General features: G+C 46.1%; 1 protein-coding gene across 4 annotated transcripts in view; it reads right to left on the reverse strand.

Annotated features, from left to right (window-relative positions):
- The window catches only part of LOC147035366 (syntaxin-6-like), a 116,027-nt gene extending 101,972 nt beyond the window's left edge, over positions 1–14,055 (reverse strand). For 2 of the 4 annotated variants that reach the window (XM_085897114.1, XM_085897132.1), the window contains exon 1: positions 13,897–14,055. In XM_085897114.1, coding sequence (XP_085753240.1) covers positions 13,897–13,931 — 35 coding nt within the window. In that variant the 5' untranslated portion in view covers positions 13,932–14,055. Of the gene's footprint in view, positions 1–12,619; positions 12,742–13,896 lie in introns of all 4 variants that reach the window. The other 2 variants (XM_085897122.1, XM_085897108.1) reach the window with 2 other exon arrangements.
- Between the last annotated feature and the right edge of the window lie 9,725 nt (positions 14,056–23,780).

The following is a 23,780-nucleotide window of genomic DNA, read 5'->3' on the forward strand; positions in this document are numbered from 1 at the left end:
ACGGTATCTCCTCCCACACCTTGGTGATTAATAAGTTATATCGTTTTTGACCCCATAATCGAAATGGTGAAGGATGACTTTAAAATATTTAAAATTCTCATATCCAGTTCCAGATTTTCACCGAAATCGAATTGATTCATCACACACCCAACCCGTTCACCAAGTTTCCTCTGAATCATTCCATAAGTTTTTGAGATATCGTGCTATATTTCGGTTTTGGCTCTATCTCCCATTGTGAAGAATAACTTCAAAAAAACTTAGCGGATCCGGATCTTAATCAAAATCCAATCAATACGTCCTTGTCACACATCCAACTTGTCCACAAAATTTGGTCCGAATCCATACACAACTTTTTGAGATGTCATGCTCACAAACAAACAAACAAACAAACAAACAAACAAACAAACAGACAGAGAGACAAACAGGGGTGAAAACATAACCTCCATCCACTTTCGGTGGTGGAAGTAATAAAGTTGTGTGAAAGACGCTGCATCAACAGCGGTAAACTTCCGAAAAAAGTTTTTTCGACAACGTATAAAACCTTTTTATCACAAACCATTTTATTTATTTTTAAACGTAAAAAAACCCCCTCAAAAAACATGGATATTGTAATCGGCTTCATCTGACTTTCTGTCAGTCCATGTGTCACGCCATCTCCTCCCAAATGGTTGTGCAGAAATTCACCAAACTTGGTAGTTATGATCACCAAATGGCAAGGTGCGAGAGCACTATAGTTTTTCGCCACATCCCCCTGGGGGCCTGGGACGGGATCAAAACGTCAAATACCAAAAAAATGCAATTATGGGCACATTGTAAAAACATTTTTTTATGAAACTGTGTATGCAATCAACATTGGGGGACGCATGAAATATGCAACGATTTTTTGCATTTGACCCCAGGTTCAAGCGATGTGGGCTTGCAGTCACAGGGGTCAAAATGGAAGATTTGTTATCACTCAAAATCTGATATTGGGTTATTATTCCCGTGCTTTCGAAGAAAAGCAGGAATATTGTGATTGTCTCCGCCGTCCGTCCGTCTGTACGTCCGTCTGTCTTACCCTGTAACTCCTCCTACACCATTTGAAATAGGAACTTGAAACTTTGGGACATAGTAGATATATGTATGGGGGAAGTGCACAACACTTTCGGATTTTTGATATGACCCCTAGGGGCCGGGCCAGAGGGGTTGGGGTCATGGCGGTCGATTAAAAAAAATTGTCATAGCTTTTTAAATCAAACATATTCATGAGTTATACATTTTACAACACATTTTTTTAAACACATAATGATCAGAGGGTGCTTGGGTGGTAGGGGGTACTTTGCAGATAGAGGGTCAAAATAGCTCCTCCTACACCGTTTGAGATCGGAACTTGAAACTTTGGCACATAGTAGATATATGTATGGGGAAGTGCACAACACTGTCGGATTTTTGATATGACCCCAAGGGGCTGGGCCAGAGGGGGTGGGGTCATGGGGGCTGATTTAAAAAAAAAAAAAAACTGGCGTTAATGGGACAAAGCAGTGCACACAGGAATATGCGATGGTGTGCCATCGACAACATAGTTCTAGTTTCTGATGGAACTATTTGCTATCTTTCAACTTTGCTTTGGGAGGGAAGCGTGGGGATTTGCGATGGTGCACCGCCGACTCCGCTCCAGTTTTATTTCAATTGAATTATATACTATCATACCTCCTATAGTGCTGCCAATTAAAATGCTATTTCACATGACACTCAAATAAAATTATTCATTTGAAAGATAAAATGAAACAAAAACGCAAAAAAAAAAAATTGATCAAACAGCCTACAAGTACAGGACTGTCCAGGACGTACCAAGGAAACACAATCACTGCTACATCCTCCGAATGAACCAATGAGATTGAAGCACGCTCGGCTAATCAGCGAGCGGCTCTTTACACATGTTGCGTGTTGTTGTTCTTGCCCAGAAGGGCCAGCGAGACGATTGTAACGCCTGTGTCCGTCTGTGTGACGATTCTGATCATGTGACGATTGTAATGGCCGCAATGCTGACACAAACGTGAACAGGCTGAATGTCTAAAGTCGGTGTTTGCTTCTAAATGTTGTGTCTGAAACCCATCGCTTTCTGTCCCAACCTTACCCAGTCGCACCCAGCTGTTCCTGGACTTTGTGTCCTTTTCTTCTGACAAAGTGGAGAGCTTGCTGTCAAACCTCGACTCAGATTCTGCAACCGGTCCAGAAGGTATCAGCCCACGTGTCCTAAAAACCTGTTCCTCTGCTCTTGCTCACCCTCTCTACGTTATATTCACCCTCTCATTTGCTCAAAGTCATCTGCCATCTGCTTGGAAATCAACAAACATTACTGCCCTGCTTAAAAAAGGTGCAAAAACAGATCCCTGCAACTAGAGACCAATCAACCTTCTCCCAATCATCAGCGAGGTAATGGAATCCATAATCGCTTCAGACGTTAAATCTTTCCTCTTCTCTAATGGCTTGATTTCCAATCATCAATTTGGTTTCACACCAGGTCACTCTACCCTGGATATGCTGCTTCTGCTCTCCCAACAATGGTTGGGGTACTCAATGCCAGACATGAAATCAGAGCCATCTCCCTAGACATACCATGTGCTTTTGACATGGTCTGGCACCCTGCCCTGCTCAGCAAACTCTCTTCCTGTGGTATCCAAGGCCATCTCCCCTCATGGCCTGCAGACTTCCTCTCCAGTCGTAGCCAATGTGTGGCCCTAAATGGAGTTCTCTCATCCCCTCTTCCCATCCAGGCTGGAGTTCCTCAAGGCAGCGTTCTGGGCCTTTATGGGGTTTTTAATCAATGATCTCTCCGACTCTCTGGAAAATCCTCTTTATCTCTTTGCTGATGATTCCACCATGTGTCGTACCGTCTGCAATCCCTCAGACCAGCAAGCAGCAGCTTCTTCGCTCTCTGCAGATCTGGATAAAATCACAAACTGGTCCAACACATGGAACATGTCTTTCAATCCTGACAAATCTCACACTCTCATCATGTCTCTCCAAAAGGACCGTTTGGAAATACCGTCCCCACCCCCATCTATTTTCTCAACAATCCTCTGGAAGAAGTCCTTTCATTCAAGCTTCTGGGTCTCACTATCTGCCATGATCTTTCCTGCGAAAGCCACATTTCCAACCTGGCCTCCAAAGCCAGTCATCGACTGGGCATCCTCTGTCGTGCAAAGTCCTTCCTTGGCACACATGAGCTCCTGATCACAGAGAAAGTTTTTGTCCGCAGCCTGATTGAGGACTGCCCTCCTCTCTGTGCTGGTGCTCCCACCTCTCACCTTTCTCGGTTTCACGCTGAGGAAACCAAAGCATTTAGGATCATTGGTTTCTCCCGCGATGAGGCTGAGTTTTTGGGCTTCTCACTCTCTCTTCTGCCTTCTACTGTCTCCTCTATGACCTCGAATCCCTGCTCTGTCTGAGATCTGTCCCCACCTTTCCCCCATATTTCCGCAGGGCGATCAAGGTCCGCCAGCAACCCTTTTCTAGTAAAATTACCAAAATCAAGAATCGCTGCTCATCTTCAGTCTTTCATTCCTCTTTTTCCCTGCCTTTGGAACAAACTCCAACACTCTTCAATCCCACTCTTCCTTCCAGGTCTTCAAAACAGCTGTTCACCACCATCTCTTATCTTATCTTGTGTTTGAGCTGGAAGGCAGGAGGACTTTCACAGCTTCCTCCACAATAACAGGCTTTTCTGCATGGATTTTCACCTCAAAGACCTTGAGGGACTCCCTTTGCATGCTAAAATTTTGGCACAGTGCTTCATTGTGCAAGATTTATATTGACTGTTCTGGCACTCCGACAGTTGTCATGTCATACTCAGGCAAATCTTCTGCATCCACATTGAAAGGGTTCTGCACCCAGCTGTATTTCTTGACATCGTCGGGAATGTAGCGTTCAAATTATTTGCTAAGCTTGTCCAAGTGCTCATTACAGACGTATTGGATGTCATCAAATGATGTCATTCCATCTTCCTGAAAGTCTTCCAGAGGTCGATTCAAAGACAGGAAGGAAAGTCTTCCCTCGCTCAATTTTCCCTTTCCACAGCTTCAATTTCCCTCTGAATGACAACAGCTTTTCTGTTAATCCGATGAGCATGTGGTCAAGGACTTGCATGGAAGTGCTCAACTGGTTGAATTCACCAAATATGTCTGTGATGGAGTCAACTTGGAGCAACCACTTCGGCTCGGAGAACTTTCCAATCAAACTACGTTTCATCTCACACAAAAATAATTTGAGCTCAGTCTGCCACGTCACAACTCCCTGAAGTACCATACCTATTCTTGCAAAAGCTACCTGACCTCAGAATGGTAAAGCAAGTGCATGAGCTCCGATCCAAAATCTGAACACATTCCCTGGAACAGCCTCACGACCAACTCAAAACTCAGCGACCCAAATTTTGGTCGTGACCCAGGGTTTTAAAAAAAAACGCTGGTATCGAGGGTGATGATGATGTCATCGGTGAAGTGGTATTCAAGCCATAATTGGTTGAATTGAAATCCTTATCCAAAAAAAAACAAAAAAAACAAATCAAACTTCATATACTGTATCTGATTTACGACCCGATGTGAGTGAAGAATTAAAAGTATGCTTTCAGTCACATGGTTTTGGCAGCCATATTGAATTGATAATAAAAACGTAATAAATCTTTTTCTCCAGAACCGCTTAACAGATCGATGCCAAACTTCATACATGTGATTGACGAGCCATGGAGAATACAGTTTGAGAATTTTAACATCATAGGTCACATGGTCTAGCAGACATGTTGGACTGAAAGTAAAACCTTCATAAAACATTTGAAAAATATCTTCTCTCAAACTGATGAACCAATGGATACAAAACTTTAAGTATATCATCGACTACCCATGGTGATACAAAGGTGATAACTAAAACGTCGTCGGTCCTGTGGTTTTGCAGCCATCTTGGAATGAACAAAAACCTTTCAAAAAAATCTTCTCCTCTGAAACTGCTGAAACTTCAAAATCGCTATATGTCCAATCAAGGCAGGGTTGTGTCAAAGCAGGGAGACTTGGGTCCCGGCCATAATAACACACAGTTATAAAGTGTGCTTCGAGTTTCAGATTCATAAATATCCTAATAGGTCAGGTCAGATATGGGAGCAGATACGAAGGAGAGTGCATCGCCATATCCACTTTCGACCGGTACTCCAGGGGCCTATGTCTGGCCATCCCCCAGGCAGATGCCCATCCCATCCCCATTTCCTTGAGATGAAGATCAACCTGCTGCAACCACGAGGCACATGGTTGGCCCATTGGCCTCCTCCACTCACGAGACTCCCTCACTGAGAGAATCTGGTGAACAGGATCAGTGTTAGCAAAACGAGCTACATGTCTATACAGCCGCAACTGATGCTCACAGATGATGCAGGCAGCAAATCTCATCTGAGTCTCTCTCAGCAGCACTTGTTAGACCTCGTTGGACACGAAGTCCAACCTGCAATAGCCAGGGATTCTCCAAAGAGACCTGAAACTGAAGGTCCAAGTTTCACATCGTTAGTGCAACATTGGAAGCACCAAAGAGTTAAAGACTTGGACTTTTGTCCTCTTGCAGAAAAATGGACAATGCGATTTTTCCCAATGATTCAGTGAATCCATGCCTCCCCAAACCCAACCCAAACGTCAATCAACCTCTGGCTCACAATGTGCGGAGACATGAATATCACGGTCAAGGTAAATGAATCTCTCTGTGACCTCAACATCCTCGCCCCAGACAGGTACAGACAAGTTAGCATCATTCAAGATGTCATTGAAAGCCTGCATCTTAGTCTAGACCCAGGAGACCCATAATCCCAGTGGCTACAACTCCTCATTCAGTGCCTTGGGGGTCCTCAAAAGGACATCTAGTCTGTCAAAATGACTGAATCATTAGCAAAATCAAGGTCATAGATCTTGAAACTCCCAAATGCTGCACCGCAGCTAGATCTCTCTGACGTCCTCCCCAGAACCCAGTTATACAAGCGCTGAAAAGTGTGGGGGCCAGCAAACATCGCTGACGAGCTCCCGTAAGAGCTGGAAAAAAGTCAGATGTGACCATAACAACTCACAGCACTCTCAGTACCAGAGTATACTTAAGAAATCACATTGATTAGCTTTGCTGACACCCCATGAAAACCAAGGATCCTCCAGAAGGCATCCCGAGTCACTGAATCGAACACTTTGTGGAGATCAACACAAGGTGCAAGCAGCCCATACTGAAACTCTCGCCTGCATGTAGTGAGGCCTCGGAAAACAAAGATACAGTCAATCGTTGACCTCTTTGATGTAAAGCAAGATGCAGTGGCTGCTTGTGCTCAAACAGATGGTGGCGAACCCTATGAAGAATTGTCTGAGCAAAGACCTTGCCCGCCACTGAAAGCAGCGTCACCTCTCGGAAGTTGTTGCAGTGCTGGCAATCACTCCTCCTTTTCCAGAGAGGGATAACAAGGCCCCTCTTCCTGTCAGTTGGGATGATGCCTGTGCTCCAAACAGAGCACAGAACTGCACACAACAAGAGCGCAGCATTTCCACCAGCCCTGACAAATTTATCACGGACGCCACAAATCCCAGGAGGTTTGCACCCTATCAACTGGTTCACTACAGCCTGTGTTTCCACAAAAGAAGGCTATTCACAGTTGGTTGGAGGGTCAGCAATAGGCAGAGTAACATCTCTGATATCCAACTCAACAGCTGGTGGGTCAGCCTGGTGAAGCCGCTGAAAGTAACCGGCCCAACGGGCCTTCACTTCAGACTCCTCTGTCAAGAGCCTAACAATCCTAACTAACCCTAACAATCCAGGCACCCACCCGATGGGACTGCCTCAGGTTAACCCGAGGAGACTGCCGTCTGGTGGAAGATACTTCAACACCACCATGACACACACAACCAGAAATTGAACTCATAGGGTTGCCCCATGGTTTTCCTCTGATCATCAAATACAGGGTGTTTCAAAAGGAGTGATGCAACTATAAATGTTTATTTTCAAAGAAACAGAAACCTCAGGAACGTGAACCAAACGTTTCTTGAAAGCTTATGACATGGTATTTCTATCACTGATTGCTATTGCATAAAGTCACTGTTATAGTTTGAAAGAGCACAAGGTCTGAAATTGGCATTCACGCAAAATCCTTGTAATTTACATTCTCGATGTGTGCCCCTCCGCAGTTCAGACAGGCATTGAACCTGACATCAAAGTTATGTCCCACTTTCCTGTTGGTCTAATGTGGCACTGCCTGGAGGTAGTCTGACACCTCCTGCTTCAAATCATCCAGTGTGGCAGGGTGGTTGGTGTGGACAGAGCTCTTGGCTTGGTCATATCCAATACCCAGAACCAGTCATCCAGAGGATTCAGGTCTATGAGCGGTACCCAGGGCAATGAGACAGTGCATGAAGAGCTGGCGCAGGAAAGTGATGGTGTCACCAGCTGTATGCGGGGGTGCCCCATCTTGCATATACCGGGTCATGCTGAGCTTGTTTGGGGTTAACTTTTGGGCTTTATCATTGTGGAACTTCTGGAGCATGGCCCAGTCGCACTCACCATTGATCGTCACCATCCTGCTATTGTCATTCTCAAACCAGTAAGGCCCGAGCGTTCCCCATCTGGCATTGAAAGTTCAGAAGCATGTGACCTTCGGTCCTTTCAGGTACCTCTCAGTCATCTCTTCAGGTGGTTCTTTACCCCAGAAAATGTTGGTGTGGTTGTTGATGGCACCATTCAAGTGGAAATGGACTTCCTCACTGAACCAGAGTGGGTTGATCCAGTTTTGGTACCACTCCATCCTGTCACTGAACCAATTGCACATATCAAGTCTCCTTCTCATGTCATCTTGACTCAGTTTATGCCTAATAGAGATGATTTATGTAAAAAGCTTCAGTTCCTTAGTGAGGATACAACAGACTGATGTTGGTTTGATGCTTAGCTCCTGGGAGCGTTGGCGTTGGGACTTCTTGGGACCATCCACTGCAGAATCCCATACGGCGTCGATGTTGGCTTGGCTCTTGATTACTGATGCTGCCCTGCCACTGTTGGCCTTGCTCTGGTTATGCACTGTACCCTTGTGCTCAAAATGTTTCACAATACGTTGAATGGCACAATTTGTGGATCCATCACGTGTTCCGAGGTCGTATTCCTGGCAGAACCTCCGATGGGTGTCTCCATATGATTGTCTCATACCAGAGCCACCACTTTTGTCTTCTGCTTCACTGTCAATGGCATATTTGAGCTAAGGAGCTAGAGCAGGGAACAAATACCACGATAACATCACCAAACCCCAAAAAGGAAAACGATATTGGTCAAAAAACAAAGAAATGGCAGGAAGTCAAAGTTGTATCAATCTTTTTGAAACACCCTGCTATGGGGGTCCCGAAGGCTTTTCTCCAATCCCGTCATTCGGTGAGCTGCCCCGCGAAGGGAAGCTGCACAGGAAGTACTCCCACAGAATAGGGTTTTCTTCGTTTGATTTATGTTTTTCATGTATGTTGTGGGATGAAGTATTTTACGATGGCCAGATTGAAAATCCTGCCACCAACTTCCGAGAAATAAGTAACCCAACTGCAGGAGGACATCCATGGACACAGGTGGGCATCACATATGGATGGCCTTTGCCTCACTTGGAGCTCCTCCACCCTTTGATCCTAACATTCAATAAAGCTACGGATAGTGGCATTGTACAGGTAGTGAACAAGAAAATGGAAACACCTGGGTAAATGAGAGACACCAAGTATATTGAAAGCAATAGTTTCCACACAGGTGTAGCCCTTGTGATAATTAAGTGAATAACATCCCAGCATGCTTAAGGTCATGCAGAAAAATGCTGCACAGGCCTGGTTGCTCATAATTATGGTGAGCATGGCTGCAAGAGGAGATCTTAGTGACTTTGAAAGAGGGGTGATTGTCGGGGCGTTGCCGGAGCTTCAGTGAGAAAGACAGCTCAACATGCTGATATTTCATGAGCAATGGTGTTTAAGGTGAAGTTGGGCATGGAAATCTGAGGGAAAGCAAAAGCAAAGGTAAACATCATCACCAAAGGGAAACAGTGGGTGGAAGAGCATATGCCAGCATCGTGATATTCGTGCATTAATTTGTTGTGCAAGGCAAGGCAAGCAAGCAAGCAACTGCCGATCAATTGACTGTAAATTTCAACCTGGGGCGTAAGTAGCCAGTTTCATCAAAAATGTTACACCGAGAACTCCACAGAGTGGGATACCAAAGTCAGGTTGCAGTGCACAAGCCACTCATCACGTTTGCGAGTCAAGTGGTACAAAGAGCACATGCAATGGACTCCCGAGCAGTGGAGAAATGTGATATGGTCAAATGAATCATCCTTCACCATGTTCTCAACAAAGAGAAGAGTGCACGTGTGGCACCAACCAAAATAACTCAACAACCCTGAGTGCATGGTTTCAAAAGTGAATGATTCTGATGGTTCTTTAATGTTATGGGGTGCATCTTCCTGGCATGGTTTGGGTCCAGTCATCCCCTTAGAAGGAAAGGTCAATGCCAATCGCTACTTCATGGGACTGAGCGATCATCTTCACTCCATGTTGCAGCATTTCTTTCCTGCCGGTAGGGGTGTCTTCCAGCATAACAATGCCCCCATCCACAGAACAGGTGTGGTCGCCCAATGGTTTCATGAGTATGACACTGATGTTATCCATATGTCATGGCCTTCTCAGTCACCAAATCTCAACCCAATCGAGTATTTATGGGATATTCTGGAACGACGGCTGAGACAGCATTTACCACCTCTATCAAATAGGTGTGAGTTGATTGACTGTCTCGTGGAAGAATGATGCTGCATCTCTCCTGCAGAATTCCAGACGCTGGTGGAATCTATACCACAGCGCATGCAAGTCGTACTGGCCGCATGTGGTGGCCCAATGCCTGATTAAATGACTTCACATTGAAATTTACATTTTTTTGTCCACTACCTGTACGTGACATAATGAGCTGCATAAATGAAACGGGTATATGGGCCATTATAGTAGTGGGCAATAATATTGCGTGTTCAGTTAACTACAGTGATTTTGTTGAGAATGAGCGTGCGAGGCGAGACTATACGCTCTCTGCCAAGTGCTATTTTAGTTTTGAGTGTTTTCAGTAAATTTTGTTTTTTATGTTATGTGATTAACAAAGTTTTTCTTTAACCTTTAAAACTCTGCTATAACATCTGCAGACCAACATCGTCATATCCAATACCCAAAGAAGCCATCCGATAGCATTCATACTTCATGTATATGCTACCGGAGAACCAATCTCGGTCGGTACAATGTTATTACAACCTCTTATTGTGCTATTTCGCATAGCGCTCACTCCTCTGCAACACATCCTGAGTGTTATAATGTTGTGGGTCGGGGATCGGTGGCAATAAACGACTACTAGGTGGAGCAGTGGAGTCGTCTCTCTCCGAACACCCGGAATTTAGGTCGTGACTCTCGGACAACTCTGAAAGGTCAAGTGTCACGTAGAGGACCGTGGTCGCCAATATTTCGACGGTGTGAGGTCGGGTCCACTTGTCTAATTCCAATTTACCTAAGTACTCACACCGTCCAACTACAGGGGAAAACCACACCCTCGGCAGACTTTGTCCGAATCGAGTCGCGATCACCGACTCGGATCCGGCGTAACCGAGCGGAAGTTACCAAAGCCGCGCCGGACCAAATAAACAATTTACGGCACGGACAGCTTTACTATTTCTCAATACGCACCTTGCTCGGCCAATGAAGGAAAGCACAGAAAATGAGCTGGCACATTTAACAGGGGTTTATTTATAACAACAATTAATCGGGGAGGGGAAGCACAGAAAGAGCAGAGTTATCCGAATAAGAAAATGTAATGTACAAGGAACACAGGCACTTAACAGTTTCTACTTAACAGACTAGGCCCACGGACACACACACACACACACACACACACACACACACACACACACACACACACACACACACACACACACACACACACACACGCACACACACACACACACACACACACACACACACACATACACACACACACACACACACACACACACACACACACAAAAATGGACCTCAATGGCCGCGGCCTTTATTTGCACCTGTCCGCCTTGTGCGGTCTGGTCGAGCTTGTCCGGTGGCGGGACTCGAACCCACCGCCAACAACGCAGCACCAAACACCAGGGAAGAGGGAAGGAGCGACGGTCGCCAGCCAGCACAAAGGCGGACAAGGCGAGAGATGATGAGGCGACCGGCGATCAAGTCCGGACCAGCTTTCCCTGATCGAATGTAGGTAATTTGGTCACAGGAAACTTGGTCACGGTAAAACGGTCACAAGGTAATTTGGTCACGAGGTAATTCGGTCACGGTATTATTATTATTATTTATTATTCACTGCATTTAAAGCCAGTAAGGCCGAAGAGCAATAATAAACATTTTCATTTCATGGCCGGCGAATCTTGTTGGCATAATGACGTATTGACCAAGTTTACTGACTACTATAATGGAATCGGAATTTAAAAATTGAGAGAGACAGAATCGATTCCATTACAGTAGTCAGTAAACTTGGTCAATACGTCATTATGCCAACAAGATTCGCCGGCCATGAAATGAAAATGTTTATTACTGCTCTTGGGCCTTACTGGCCTTAAATGCAGTGAATAATAAATAATAATAATAATACCATGACCAAATTACCTTGCGACCGAATTACCATGACCGAATTACCATGACCAAATTACCTCGTGACCAAATTACCTCGTGACCAAATTACCTTGTGACTGTTTTACCGTGACTAAATTACCTTGTGACCGTTTTACCGTGACCAAGTTTCCCATGACCAAACTTCCTGTACCCAAATTACTGCGCCCCGGCGAGGCAGACCCAGACCATCAGACCGAACGTGCCGATCACTCTGGCTCTCTTGAGGTGGGAGGAGTTTTTTTTCTCGCCACTCGCCTCCTGATTGGACGGTTGCCTCGTGCGATTCGCTGGCCGTCCCTCATCAGACAGGCCCACGGTAGGTGGGGCAACTCCCACCTTTCTGGGGCGGAGTCAGAGCTGAGGCGATTGTAGCTCCGCCTACCTCCTCGCCTTAGGCCACTGCATAATGGGTGGAGCGAGGTGATGGTCCGCTGTTGTTGTTGTTGTTGCAGTTGATATATAAATTTTAACTATAAAATAACTCACAGCACACACACAAAATTCCCATTAGACAGAAGGAAGGATTCTAACTATAAACACATACTTATCGAAATAACTAAGCTTAGGGACTGCTGACTGTCTGTGTGCAGATGGCTTCCAGATTCGTAACAAGAAGAGGTTTGATCGGACTTGAACACGAGCTGGAATACAAATTGCCTTATTAGCACTTTCAAAATACTTCCATTTTGTAACTCAGTACTTCATCAAAATACTACAGGATTTTACGTCATCTCGACCAACGTCCTTTTTTCTCAAGACTGCTTGGGGTAAGGTATTTTACAAACTCGATAGTTTATTTTAGGAATGCATGTGGGATCATGAATTTGATGGATGGATGGATCATTGTTGCACGGCTGTGTCACTGATGCAGTGTGCCCCTGTAGCTCAAGGCAGGAATCTGTAATTTGTTGAAGGTGCCAGTGATCACTCGCCTATTCTTGATTGAAAGACAACTTGGGATCTTCAGCATCCACCAGGAACCAATGATGGATGAGGAGTTCCCAGCTTTACGTCCATCCGAGGTGTGGCACCACACGTTGATAAATCACCCTGCCTGTGAAACACCGAGATGACATTTTGTTGACAGGCTGAGATTCGAACCCAAGCAAGACAGCTCAGAAGTGTGAGTGCTTACCTCTCGGTTGTCCTGCGAGTCCCTATCATTTTGTCATTGCCTGCGAAAGATTATTCTGCAGATTACACATAATACAAGACGAATACCAGCGACAGAACGCTCTGTGATGAATTGAAGGATGTGACGCATGATCACACGTCGCGCGGCTCGCACACGGGACGGATAAAACCGAGATTCCGCGCGGTCGGTGGGATTGTCCCTGGGGCATTGTCATTTACGGCGGTGGTTCACTTGGTGCTCGTTGAATGGTAAGAATTGAGAGTATACCGGACTCCGTGCTAATTGCTGATTTATTTTGCGGTGATCTACTGCACGTGTATACCTTGCTGCACATGTACTCCTTGCTGCACATGTATTCCCTGATGTGTCTGTAGAAGCGGCTTCAATCAAGTGAAATAAAGCCGACACTCCGAAGGTTTTTCCCTCGCATTCATTTCACGCTCCTTCAGTATTTGTGCAAAATATGTCAGGTCATCGATCACGTGATCTATTATGCAAATGACTTCCGAAGTAATTTTTACCTACGCCGCCGAAGGTGGGTGAAGGTTATGTTTTCATCCCTGTCTGTCTGTCTATCTATCTGTCTATCTGTATGTCTGTCAATCTATCTATCTGTATGTCTATCTGTATGTCTATCTGTATGACTATCTGTATGACTATCTGTATGACTATCTGTATGACTATCTGTATGACTATCGGTCTGTCTATCGGTCTGTCTATCGGTCTGTCTATCGGTCTGTCTGTCTGTCTGTCTGTCTGTCTGTCTGTCTGAGCACAATATCTCAAAAAGTACTGGACGGATTTGGACGAAACCTGACGGACTGGTTGGTTCGATGACGAGAACAGGCCGATTCGATTTTGTTTCAGGTCCGAATCCAGATCAGGCCTCCATCAGCCGGATACAAAACGTAACCTGTTCAGCCTCGCGGAGGTACGCCCTCCACTCCGAGCTCCGTCCTAATGTGTTTATAAAACGTCCAGTAAACATTTTTTTAATTTAACATTCCCCCTCCGTCAGAATTTACTTCATACCAATAAGAATACACAAGGAATTCACCGGTCAAAACCCCTCACCCCTTCACAGAGTAGAAAGGATCTTCGAAGGACATGTCTCAGCAGCTGATGAGGAAGGCGGAAGCGAAATGAAAACGCAGTGTCAGTGACATCTGTGCCGGTCCAAACCACCACGATTCCTTTCCTCACCGAGGTTCGTGAACTCGAATGAAACAGAATTTACAAAAACACTTTTAATCTCGTTGTATAATTTCATTCGTAAGTTATTTAAAATCTGCATTATCATCCGTGCAAACAAGGACACTAAATATACACCGCCCGAGATAACACCAGTTACACCGCCGAAGATAGCACCAGTTACACCGCCGAAGATAGCACCAGTTACACCGCCGAAGATAGCACCAGTTACACCGCCGAAGATAGCACCAGTTACACCGCCGAAGATAGCACCAGTTACACCGCCGAAGATAGCACCAGTTACAGCGCCGAAGATAGCACCAGTTACAGCGCCGAAGATAGCACCAGTTACACCGCCGAAGATAGCACCAGTTACAGCGCCGAAGATAGCACCAGTTACACCGCCGAAGATAGCACCAGTTACACCGCCGAAGATAGCACCAGTTACAGCGCCGAAGATAGCACCAGTTACACCGCCGAAGATAGCACCAGTTACACCGCCGAAGATAGCACCAGTTACAGCGCCGAAGATAGCACCAGTTACATCGCCGAAGATAGCACCAGTTACATCGCCGAAGATAGCACCAGTTACACCGCCGAAGATAGCACCAGTTACAGCGCCTGTTGTGTTATTTCCCTATTCTTCTTCTTCTTCGAATATACTGGCGTTGGCAGAGCCGCGAGACTCTATAAACACCACGCACCCAAACTCATCGGCTCCAGCCAAATACTCGGGTTGGGTAGTGAAGTTTTTTTTTTTCGTTAAGTGTCTTCACATAGCATTTTCTATGGCCATTTTCGATGCTGAATCTGAAAACGTTGCGAATTTTATTTTATTTTTTAACTCCTATGACTTTTGACCCCCGGAACTTTAATTTATTCAAAATGGCGACCAAAAAAATGATATTTTTATGAATTTCTGGTCAAATGAGAGAAAATAAGGTTTTGTAATATATCAGTTTATAGGTTTGTGTTTCTGATCAGGAAATACGAAAATGACACTTCTGCAACGATTTGATGGTTTTGAAAACACAATTTTTGAAAACCGCACAATATTTTGCTAAAATTGAACTATTTTTGTCATTCTCAGATCAACATAAGACCGAGATCACACCGGTGCCACCAACAAAAGTTCATTAATGTTATCCTACACGGATTCCTCGGGTTTGTTAGCATTCTTTATAGAGTTGTGTAGCTCGGTCAAACTGAATTTTTGAGTGCGGAATTTCCCTGGTCCATCCTTCACACGTCTTTGTTGGCGTATGTCTGGGGCTACGGTTATGCGTAAATATGTCACTTTCACGAGAAGTTCTTTCTCCGATAGTGCACTCAGTAAATATAGACTGTCTGGGGTCAAAGGTCCTTTGTGCTTTTTGCAAGTTTGTATAGTATTCAATAGCCTAGTATTTTTAATTTTTCTTCAAGTTTTCCTTTTTCCTAAATTTCTTGATTTCGGTCCTATGCAACATCCGATCAATTTGAAAATGTGGTTAACGTATTCCTTGACGTGAAAAACATATGAAATGATATATTACAAGCCTTATTAGTCACATTACAGAAGGAAAACATGAAAAAGGTCAATTTTTGGCCGCCATTTTGAATAAATTAAGGTTCGGGGATCAAAGGTCATCAGAGGTTAAAAAAAAATTCGACCGGATTCGGATTCAGGATGGAAAACGGCCGTAGGAAATGCTATGCACAAAATTTCAATCATATTTACCCAACCCTAAAAATACAAAATAAAAATTAAAAATGCGAGGGCCTTTATACTCTTCACTCCATTTTCTTGATGAATTTTAAGACCAATTTGCAGAGTCGAGTGATAAAGTGTATCCAATACACCCGACAAGGGGATCCCCAACTCTCGGGCATAGTGTAAAGGACGTGATCTAGGTTCTCCATACCAAGGGCATTGAGGGAGAATGTGTTCCAGGTCTTCCAGAACCTTACACTGCTCGCAGAACCCCATCGAGTGACACCCTATCCGATGTAAATCGGCGTTAGAGCAGTGTCCAAGTCTGAGCCTGTAAAGAATTCCCTGGTCCCTTTGGGAGAGTCGACGAAACGAGACAGAGGACTCGACCAAAGGGTGTACCTGAAAGCACCACCTACCCTTGGTGGAGGTCACCCACTGAGATTGCCATTTTTTGTTGATGTAGACCCTAATTACATTGGAGAGTTATGATGGGCCCAGAGGGATTGGGGTTTTGAGATCAAACATTATTGCCCATTTGGATGCATGATCGCAGGTCTCATTACCTCCAATGCCCACATGGGCAAGGAGCCAGCACAGGTCAACGACTGTGCTCCTCCAAATGGCCATGTTAAGAAGGTGAAGCACCTCAAGAAACAGGTCTTGCCGACATACAGGCTATAGGGACTTCAATGCTTTCAGACCAGGGAGTGAATCAGAGAAATTAACTGTGCTCGGGAGATTAAAGTCAATTATCCCTTCGTGGGCCAAGATGTTAGCAAAGAGCTCAGCAGAGATTACTGAAAGATGGTCGGAAAGCCTCTCAGACTTGATTCCCTGAACGTCTGGGATACAAAAAGCAGCCGCTGTTCTAGCTAGTACTGGATCTTTTGAGCCATCTGTATGGACATGTTAGGATTGGCTCCAAACCGTATTGATATATTCCACCGCCTGGTTACATGTCATAACCCTACTGGTTTTCCCCAAGATATCCAGGTGGATGTAAGGCGTTTCTCGAGCCCAGGTGAGCCAAATTTCCACTTTGTTTGGGGGATTTGTCAGTAAAGAATCCAAACACATTTCTTTAGCTGCCGTCACACACGCAAGTCCGGAAGGAGGGAGGGATGATTTTCTGAGAGCTTGATACTCCCAACAGTCCAAAAACAGCACTTTACTTGGGTAGTTGTCCCCAATGGAAATGCTCTTACCCCAATACCTCAAGCTGGACCCCTCTCAATGGAGAAATAAGGGCAACTTGCCAGCCTCCACAAGGAGACCACAGACTGGCGTGCTTTTAAAAGCACCCAGACAACCATAGCGCTTTAACTTGAATGGTTTCCAACATTTGGCAGCTGGTTTTACACATGTTCCAAAAGGCCTGACTGCCATAATGAAATTGGAAGTGGATGAGGGTTTTATACAGGAGAAGGAGACTTTCCGGATGAGCTCCCCAACATGTACTGGCAAGACTTCGTAGAAGGTTAAGGCATTTGGCACATCTGGTGCCAAGTGTTCTTAATATGGGGGCCCCAGGTTAGGCCCTTGTTGAAGGTAAATCCGAGAAAGTATACATCAGGGGAAGCTTTAATGGAAGTAACATCGATTGTTATTGATATGTCCTTGACCTTCCTTTTGCAGGAGAAAATAATGAACTTGGACTTGGATCCAGAAATCGAGAAGCCCAATTTTTGGGCCCACTGCTCGATCCTGCAGACCTCCCTAAGGAGTTTTTTGGCCATAAACTGAGGATTTCTGCTGTGGGTCCACAAAGGAACATCATCCACAAATAGCGATATCCTGCTACGGGACACTAAAGGGGAGGTAGCATCATCTATCATGATGTTAAAAAGGGTGGGACTAAGACAGCTTCCTTGCGGAATACCATTGACCATGGGGAACACGGAGGACAGGGTTTGACCAACTCTCACTTGGAAGAATCTATTGGATAGGAAGTCACAAATCCACCAGAACAATCTGCCATTGATGCTCAGTCTGTGTATCTTGCACAGGAGGCCTTCTTTCCAGGCTGCCTTGTGAATGTCGAGGAATACTCCGACGAGGGACTCACAATTGATTGATGCTTGTCTGATGTCGTTGGCGAGCAAAGCAATGTGGTCAGTGGTGGACCGACCCTTTCTGAACCCACATTGATACTTGTACAGTAGGTTGTTCTTCTGCAAAAAGAAGACCAGGCATTCGTTGACCACATTCTCCATAAATTTGCTGACCGCTGAAATGAGAGAGCGATTGGTTGGTCGGAGGATGGTTTAGAGAGATCTTGCCGACTTTGTGAATAGGAATGATATCAGAGTGTTTCCAGTCATGGGGAAGCTTGTCAAAAGACCAGGCCTTGTTAAAAAAGTTCAAGGAACACACCCAGCATCTTATCATCCATATGCTTGAACATACCATAGGTTAACTTGTCAGGACCAGGAGCCCTGTCCTTGGATCTTCAAATGGCCTGCTTCAGTTCCCAAAATGAAAAATCCAGGTTGAGCGTGGAACCTACTGGGCAGGTGTCATAGATGTTGGCCTTGTTTTGATGGGCACAGAAATAGTTCTCCCCCCATCTTTGCTGACGTTCATACGTTTCACTCTCCTCCAGATGGTATGAAGAGAGACATCTGGATTGATGGATGCATAAAAGGAACGCCAAGACGCAATCTTAGCTGGCTTGATTGCTCGCTGGACTTGAGCTCTTCTCATTTTGAACTCCAAGTCATCATGAATCAACAGGGATTTCCTTACTTTCTTGAAAGTGGCCCTCCCAGCTATGACAGTCTGTTTACGTTCTTCATTTCATAAGGGGACTTGGATTTTCTGATCAACTGAATTTTTGCAGAAGGAGATTGAATCCAGGGCAATGGTCTTTATGTTATTGACTAAAAAACTGTTAAAATGGTCAATGTCCTCATTGGAATGCCCATTTGTCACTTCCTCAGAGCACCGGCGTGAAAAGCGCACCCAGTTGATCTTGGAAAAGTTCCACGAGGGGGATCTGCCCAAATCCAATTGGATACCTATCCAATTTGAGGCTGGTGATCACCGGAAAGTGATCGCTTCCCAGACTGTCAGAGTGAAAATACCATTCACATCTCACAGCTGAAGAGGAGGAGACAAAGGTGAGGTCAAGAGGACAAGATTTCCCAGTGGATGGATTTTCAAAGATCCCACTGCCATCGTACAAAAGCACCATGTCAAATTCATTGATGATGCTTTCGATGCGTTCTCCATTTCTATCGATGATGTTGGAGCCCCAAAGAATATTGTGGCTGTTAAAGTCGCCACACCAAATGACTACCCCCTTCACACTTGCTTCAGACCCCCTGCAGTGTGTTGTAGATCACGGCACGGATTGTAGGCATGGATTGTAGAGATTTACAATTGTGACGACATCTTTTGCGCTGGGTGCTGCCGTCGATTTCTATGAAGGGAACACCAAGCTTGACAAACATCCCGCACCCACCTCAATTCCCACTTGCTCTGTCCCTATGTACAAGGGTATATCCGGGGATCCTAAATCGGTTGTGACATTTTAACCAGGTTTCTTGAACACAGATTATATCCGCTTTGGATGTGAGATTGCTGATGCATTGAATAAACTAAGGCCCATGAGCAGCTAAACCTTTTGCATTCCATTGGATAATTTGCATTGATCAGCAGGGGAATCCTGAGACTGTTTGGAGTCTGACCCTCTGCATTCATGGCCTGATTGGTTGAACATATTAGAAATCATTTTGGAAGAAAACCCCACCAAGCCCAAAATGTTTGATGGCTGCAGCGGAAGTAATAATGATTTTCTCCGATCTGCTTTTTGCTTGAGCTGCACAATTTACTACTTCAGTGATAAAACCAATGAACCCCATTTTTGTAATTTTTCATATCCACGTCAGTCATTGCACTCTCAGTTTGGCATTCTGTATCTTTCGTCTCAGTCTGAACTCCCACCGATTTAGTTAGTAAGTTAATTGGGCCCTCAGTTTTGGTCTTGCTCCTAACCACGTTTATTGGGGTCTTAATTTTGGGGACCATCAGGACAGCCTCAGCACAAGACAGTTTCCCTTGCATTTTCACCTCTTGGATCTGGGAAGTTCTTTGGAATTTGGGGTACCCTCTGAGGCTGCACTGTGGTCTCCACCACAATTAGCACAAGACATTTCTTCACGAGTGCAGCTTCCGTATCCGTGCTCTCCATTACATCTGTTGCAGCACTGTTTGCCCCCAACAGGCTGGAGCAGGATGACCGAACTTTTGGCACTTGTAACATCTTAAGGGGGCTGGAATGTATTCCCATACAGTGAAGGCTTGATACTCCAGGAAAACTTTTTGGGGAAGGACTGGGTTGACAAAGGACAAAACCACCGAGGTGGTATTGACTTTGACCCCATCCCTGACCGTGGTGAGACGCTGGACGTCAACAACTCTCACATCCACTAAATGGTTATTGATGTCATCAATTTCAATGAAGGGATCAATCCCGTAAATGACTCTTCAACTCTCCCTCAGAGACCGAGGAGTCTGACATGAGACCCGGACCCCACCAAAATGAAAAGCTCTCAACAATGAAAAGCTCTCTCCCGTTGAGTGACTGATTTACACTCAATGAAAAGGTTGCACAGATTTGAGCTTTTTGGTGCTGGACACATCTTCTAATTATTTCTTAATCAGTGTCGCTGTTTTAATTGGGTTGGCAGGGCTTAGAGCAATCGGAGGCCGAAACTATGACCAATAGTTTGGCATGGTGCTTATTGGGGATAGAGGGGGCCTGAACTGCTTTGGGAGGTTCCAACTCATGGGTACTCTCCCACCATGGTCTGCCAAGGGCTTAGAGCAATCGGAGGCCGAAACTATGACCAATAGTTTGGCATGGTGCTCATCGAGGATAGAGGGGGCCTGAACTGCTTTGGGAGGTTCCGACTCATGGGTACTCTCCCACCGTGGTCTGCCCCCCTTCCTAGTATGATTAACCGACCAAGATGAACCCTCGTCATCTTCGCCAGACACATTGATCATCCTTGATCACCACCTCCCGGCACCCCGGAAGATTATCTTGGCCAATTGAGCTGAGAATCGACCATAATACCAGCTAAACAGGATCGAGAAAACCGGAAAAGGCCGATGCACCCTCAACACTCAAACCAGTCCCTGCAATGGCGTCCATAGATCACCCACACCACTCCTGTCCTACATTTCCTCTGATATCCTTCTCGTTATTTATTTTTTAAACAAGAAGACAATGGTAAACAAGACAATACAATCAAAGGCACATGAATCAACAAAGAGTATATTGAAGATTGGTATTTTGAAGATTGGCAAATAACCCTGTACCACGTGGCAGAAATATTGACGATTCACAGTCCGATAAGGGACCCGTGCTTTTCGGAGTTTTCCAAAAAGGTACGATCTAAATTCTGGGTGATTGGTGGAGCCGACTCTACTGCTCCATCTAGCGGTCATGCTCGCCACCGATACCCGGCCCCGCAACATTGGTGTTCAGTAGCGGAATTCGTACCCCTCCGTCTCCACGAATTTCAAGGATTCGGATCAGGGGTGTAGGGAGCATCGGACAAGTAATTTGGATGATGCAAGCGATGGAAAACGAAATGAAAGCGAATTTGCAGGGACTGAGGGGTGATTTACAGGCAACGAACACCAAAATGGATGCGAGTGCGCAACGTTTGGATGACAAAATGGACGAGATGAAGGGAGAAATGCAAACACAGTGGGGTGAGATGCAGAGCATGGGGTTGAGTCTCCAGGCAGAGCAAAAGGCAGTGAGGACAGGCATAAAAGGCATCATGGCGGCACCACGTGGCGGACCAACCGAACCAACAGGAGGGAGAGCAAATTGTGTCGGACCCACAATGGACACCGGTGAGGTCGGGGGGAGGGAGGGGGGGACGAGAGACGCCATTACGGTAATGGGGGAGAGGGAAACTAATAAACACGAAGAGACGACGGAAATAAAAACAGAGACGGAAACGCAGGAATGAAAAGAAACACCAGAGACACGGGAGATCGATCAGGTGACGGAGATGGAGAAATCAATGGAGGGGGACGAATTAAATGAAACTAAAGATGAGCACACAGAGGTAGAGCTAAGAGGGGACAATGGGGTTGAGCTTGTGGAATGTGTCGTGACCAGTTCGAGCAGCAGGATAGCCTCCTCAAAGAACAAAGGGAGACGGTATGCTCCCTTGAAGCAGATCGCGACGAGGTGAGTCCGATCGGGCTGAACGAGGTTGAGCCGATGAGTGCTGTGAACGGGTGCACGCGGAGCTTGGGGGGTATGGAAACCCCGGCATTGCTTGGGGTAGCGCTAATTCCCGATGTGATTGTCCCGGTGTGCGTGGTAAAGAGTATGAGTGGTGCGAGTGTTCCAGAAGGTAAGTATGGTGTGAGTGTCATGGCGTGCCTGAATGCATGCGAGGAATTGAAACGCGGATGGATTTAGACGGGAGACGGGTGTTGTGAGCCTTTTGCGCCATATAAAGCTATTTCGGGAACCACGCCGGTTTCACGAGATGTCGCGTACGGGGCCTGTTCGGCATTTAGCGAACGGCCCTCACGCAAGTGTCTTCGTGCAGGGAATCCGGCACGGAAACGCTCCGCGTGGGATTCGGCAAGGCCTCGTGGACGGCTAAAATGGCGGCGAGGGTTGGTAGAATTTGGAACACGCGGGTTCCCACGTGGGCGCGTGGGCGGGGAATCATGTGCTGCATACCACGTGTTCTGTTCGCGCAACGCATGGAGCGGGTTCCCTGGAGGATGCGCTTGTGCTAACCTGCACGGGAAACCGCGCAGGTTCGGTGTGCGAGTGATGTCATCGGCGGGGATCTCGCGGCACGAATGCCGGGGAATCGGCGCATATTGTCCCGCGTGGGGAATCCCGCGAAAGTGAGCGCTCGGTGCGATTGGCAGGGTGACGTCATGGCTGCACGGATCGGTCATCGGAGGGGATCTTGGTGTCGCCCAAAGGGACGAATGGGCAAGCCGTAAACCGCCGCCATAGTGGTGCAAAAAAAAATAAAAATAAAGCCTCGCTTCCAGTACACAGCCCATTGGACAAAAGAAGCACGAGTTAGTGGGATGGGTTCGCGTTAGTTTGACCGGCTTCATGGGGACATCAGTTGTTCCTCATGGAGCGCATGGAATGGGTTAGTTAGAGGGATTTTAGGATATATTCAGAGCGAGTGGGTTTTGGGGTTTTTCTGGAAGACACGGATAGACATGGAATGTGTAGTGGGGACGTAGCTTAGCTACGTAGAGTTAAAAGTAATGTGCATTAGGATAAGGGACGACAGGGAGCACAAGTTAGTTAGGGGAATTTAGTTAGCAGAGTGTCAGTATTGGTGTGAATTGGAGAGTAAAAAAGTGTGTGATAAGTGAATGGGAGTCAGTCAGCAGGCCCAAGTGTGTGAATGGAGTGAATGTGGAATGCATGGTGCGAATGAATGAGTGGGGGGGGAGGAGTTATTCCCACCCAAATGATCCCGGGTCAGTTTAATGTTAGTTCGGGGGATAGTCAAATTTACCAAAAGGAGGTCGTTTTGTTGTTGGTGTCGAGAGAAGGCACGAAACCCATTTGGAGGGATCGACCGGCTGGGAGTGTGGCTTGGGGAGGTGAGTACCGAGTAGTGGGCACCCCGGCACCGATGTAGTCGGCCAGAGTAGGCCATGGGTCCAAGGGACCAGGATAGTGTACTGGGCATGGGCGACCCACGGAACGGGACCCGGAACACCAAAGATGCCACGTGGGCATGGAAGGGGGGAAATGCCAGGAAGGGCAACCCCCCACGTTCATAGGCAGCAGGTAGGCTCGGAGACATCCTCAGGGCCCGGGGGTACGATATTTAGAGTTCAGCAGAGGGGGAATCCCTGCTACGTGCGCCACCCTGCCCAGCCATGAAATTGTCCAAGGGCACGAAGGAAAATTGGAGGGCTAGGCCCAAATTTATAACGGGACACCAACACAGGCGATGGGAAACATGGTTTTTAGAACCGATAGTTTAAGTGACAGGTGTTTTGGAAAGCTCTGGGGCAGTTTAAAAGTAATAAAAGTAAGATAGTTAGG

The sequence above is a fragment of the Eptatretus burgeri genome, chromosome 1, assembly GCF_056783735.1.
Source record: "Eptatretus burgeri isolate ZD-2024b chromosome 1, Ebu_testis_v1, whole genome shotgun sequence".
NCBI lineage: Eukaryota > Metazoa > Chordata > Myxini > Myxiniformes > Myxinidae > Eptatretus > Eptatretus burgeri.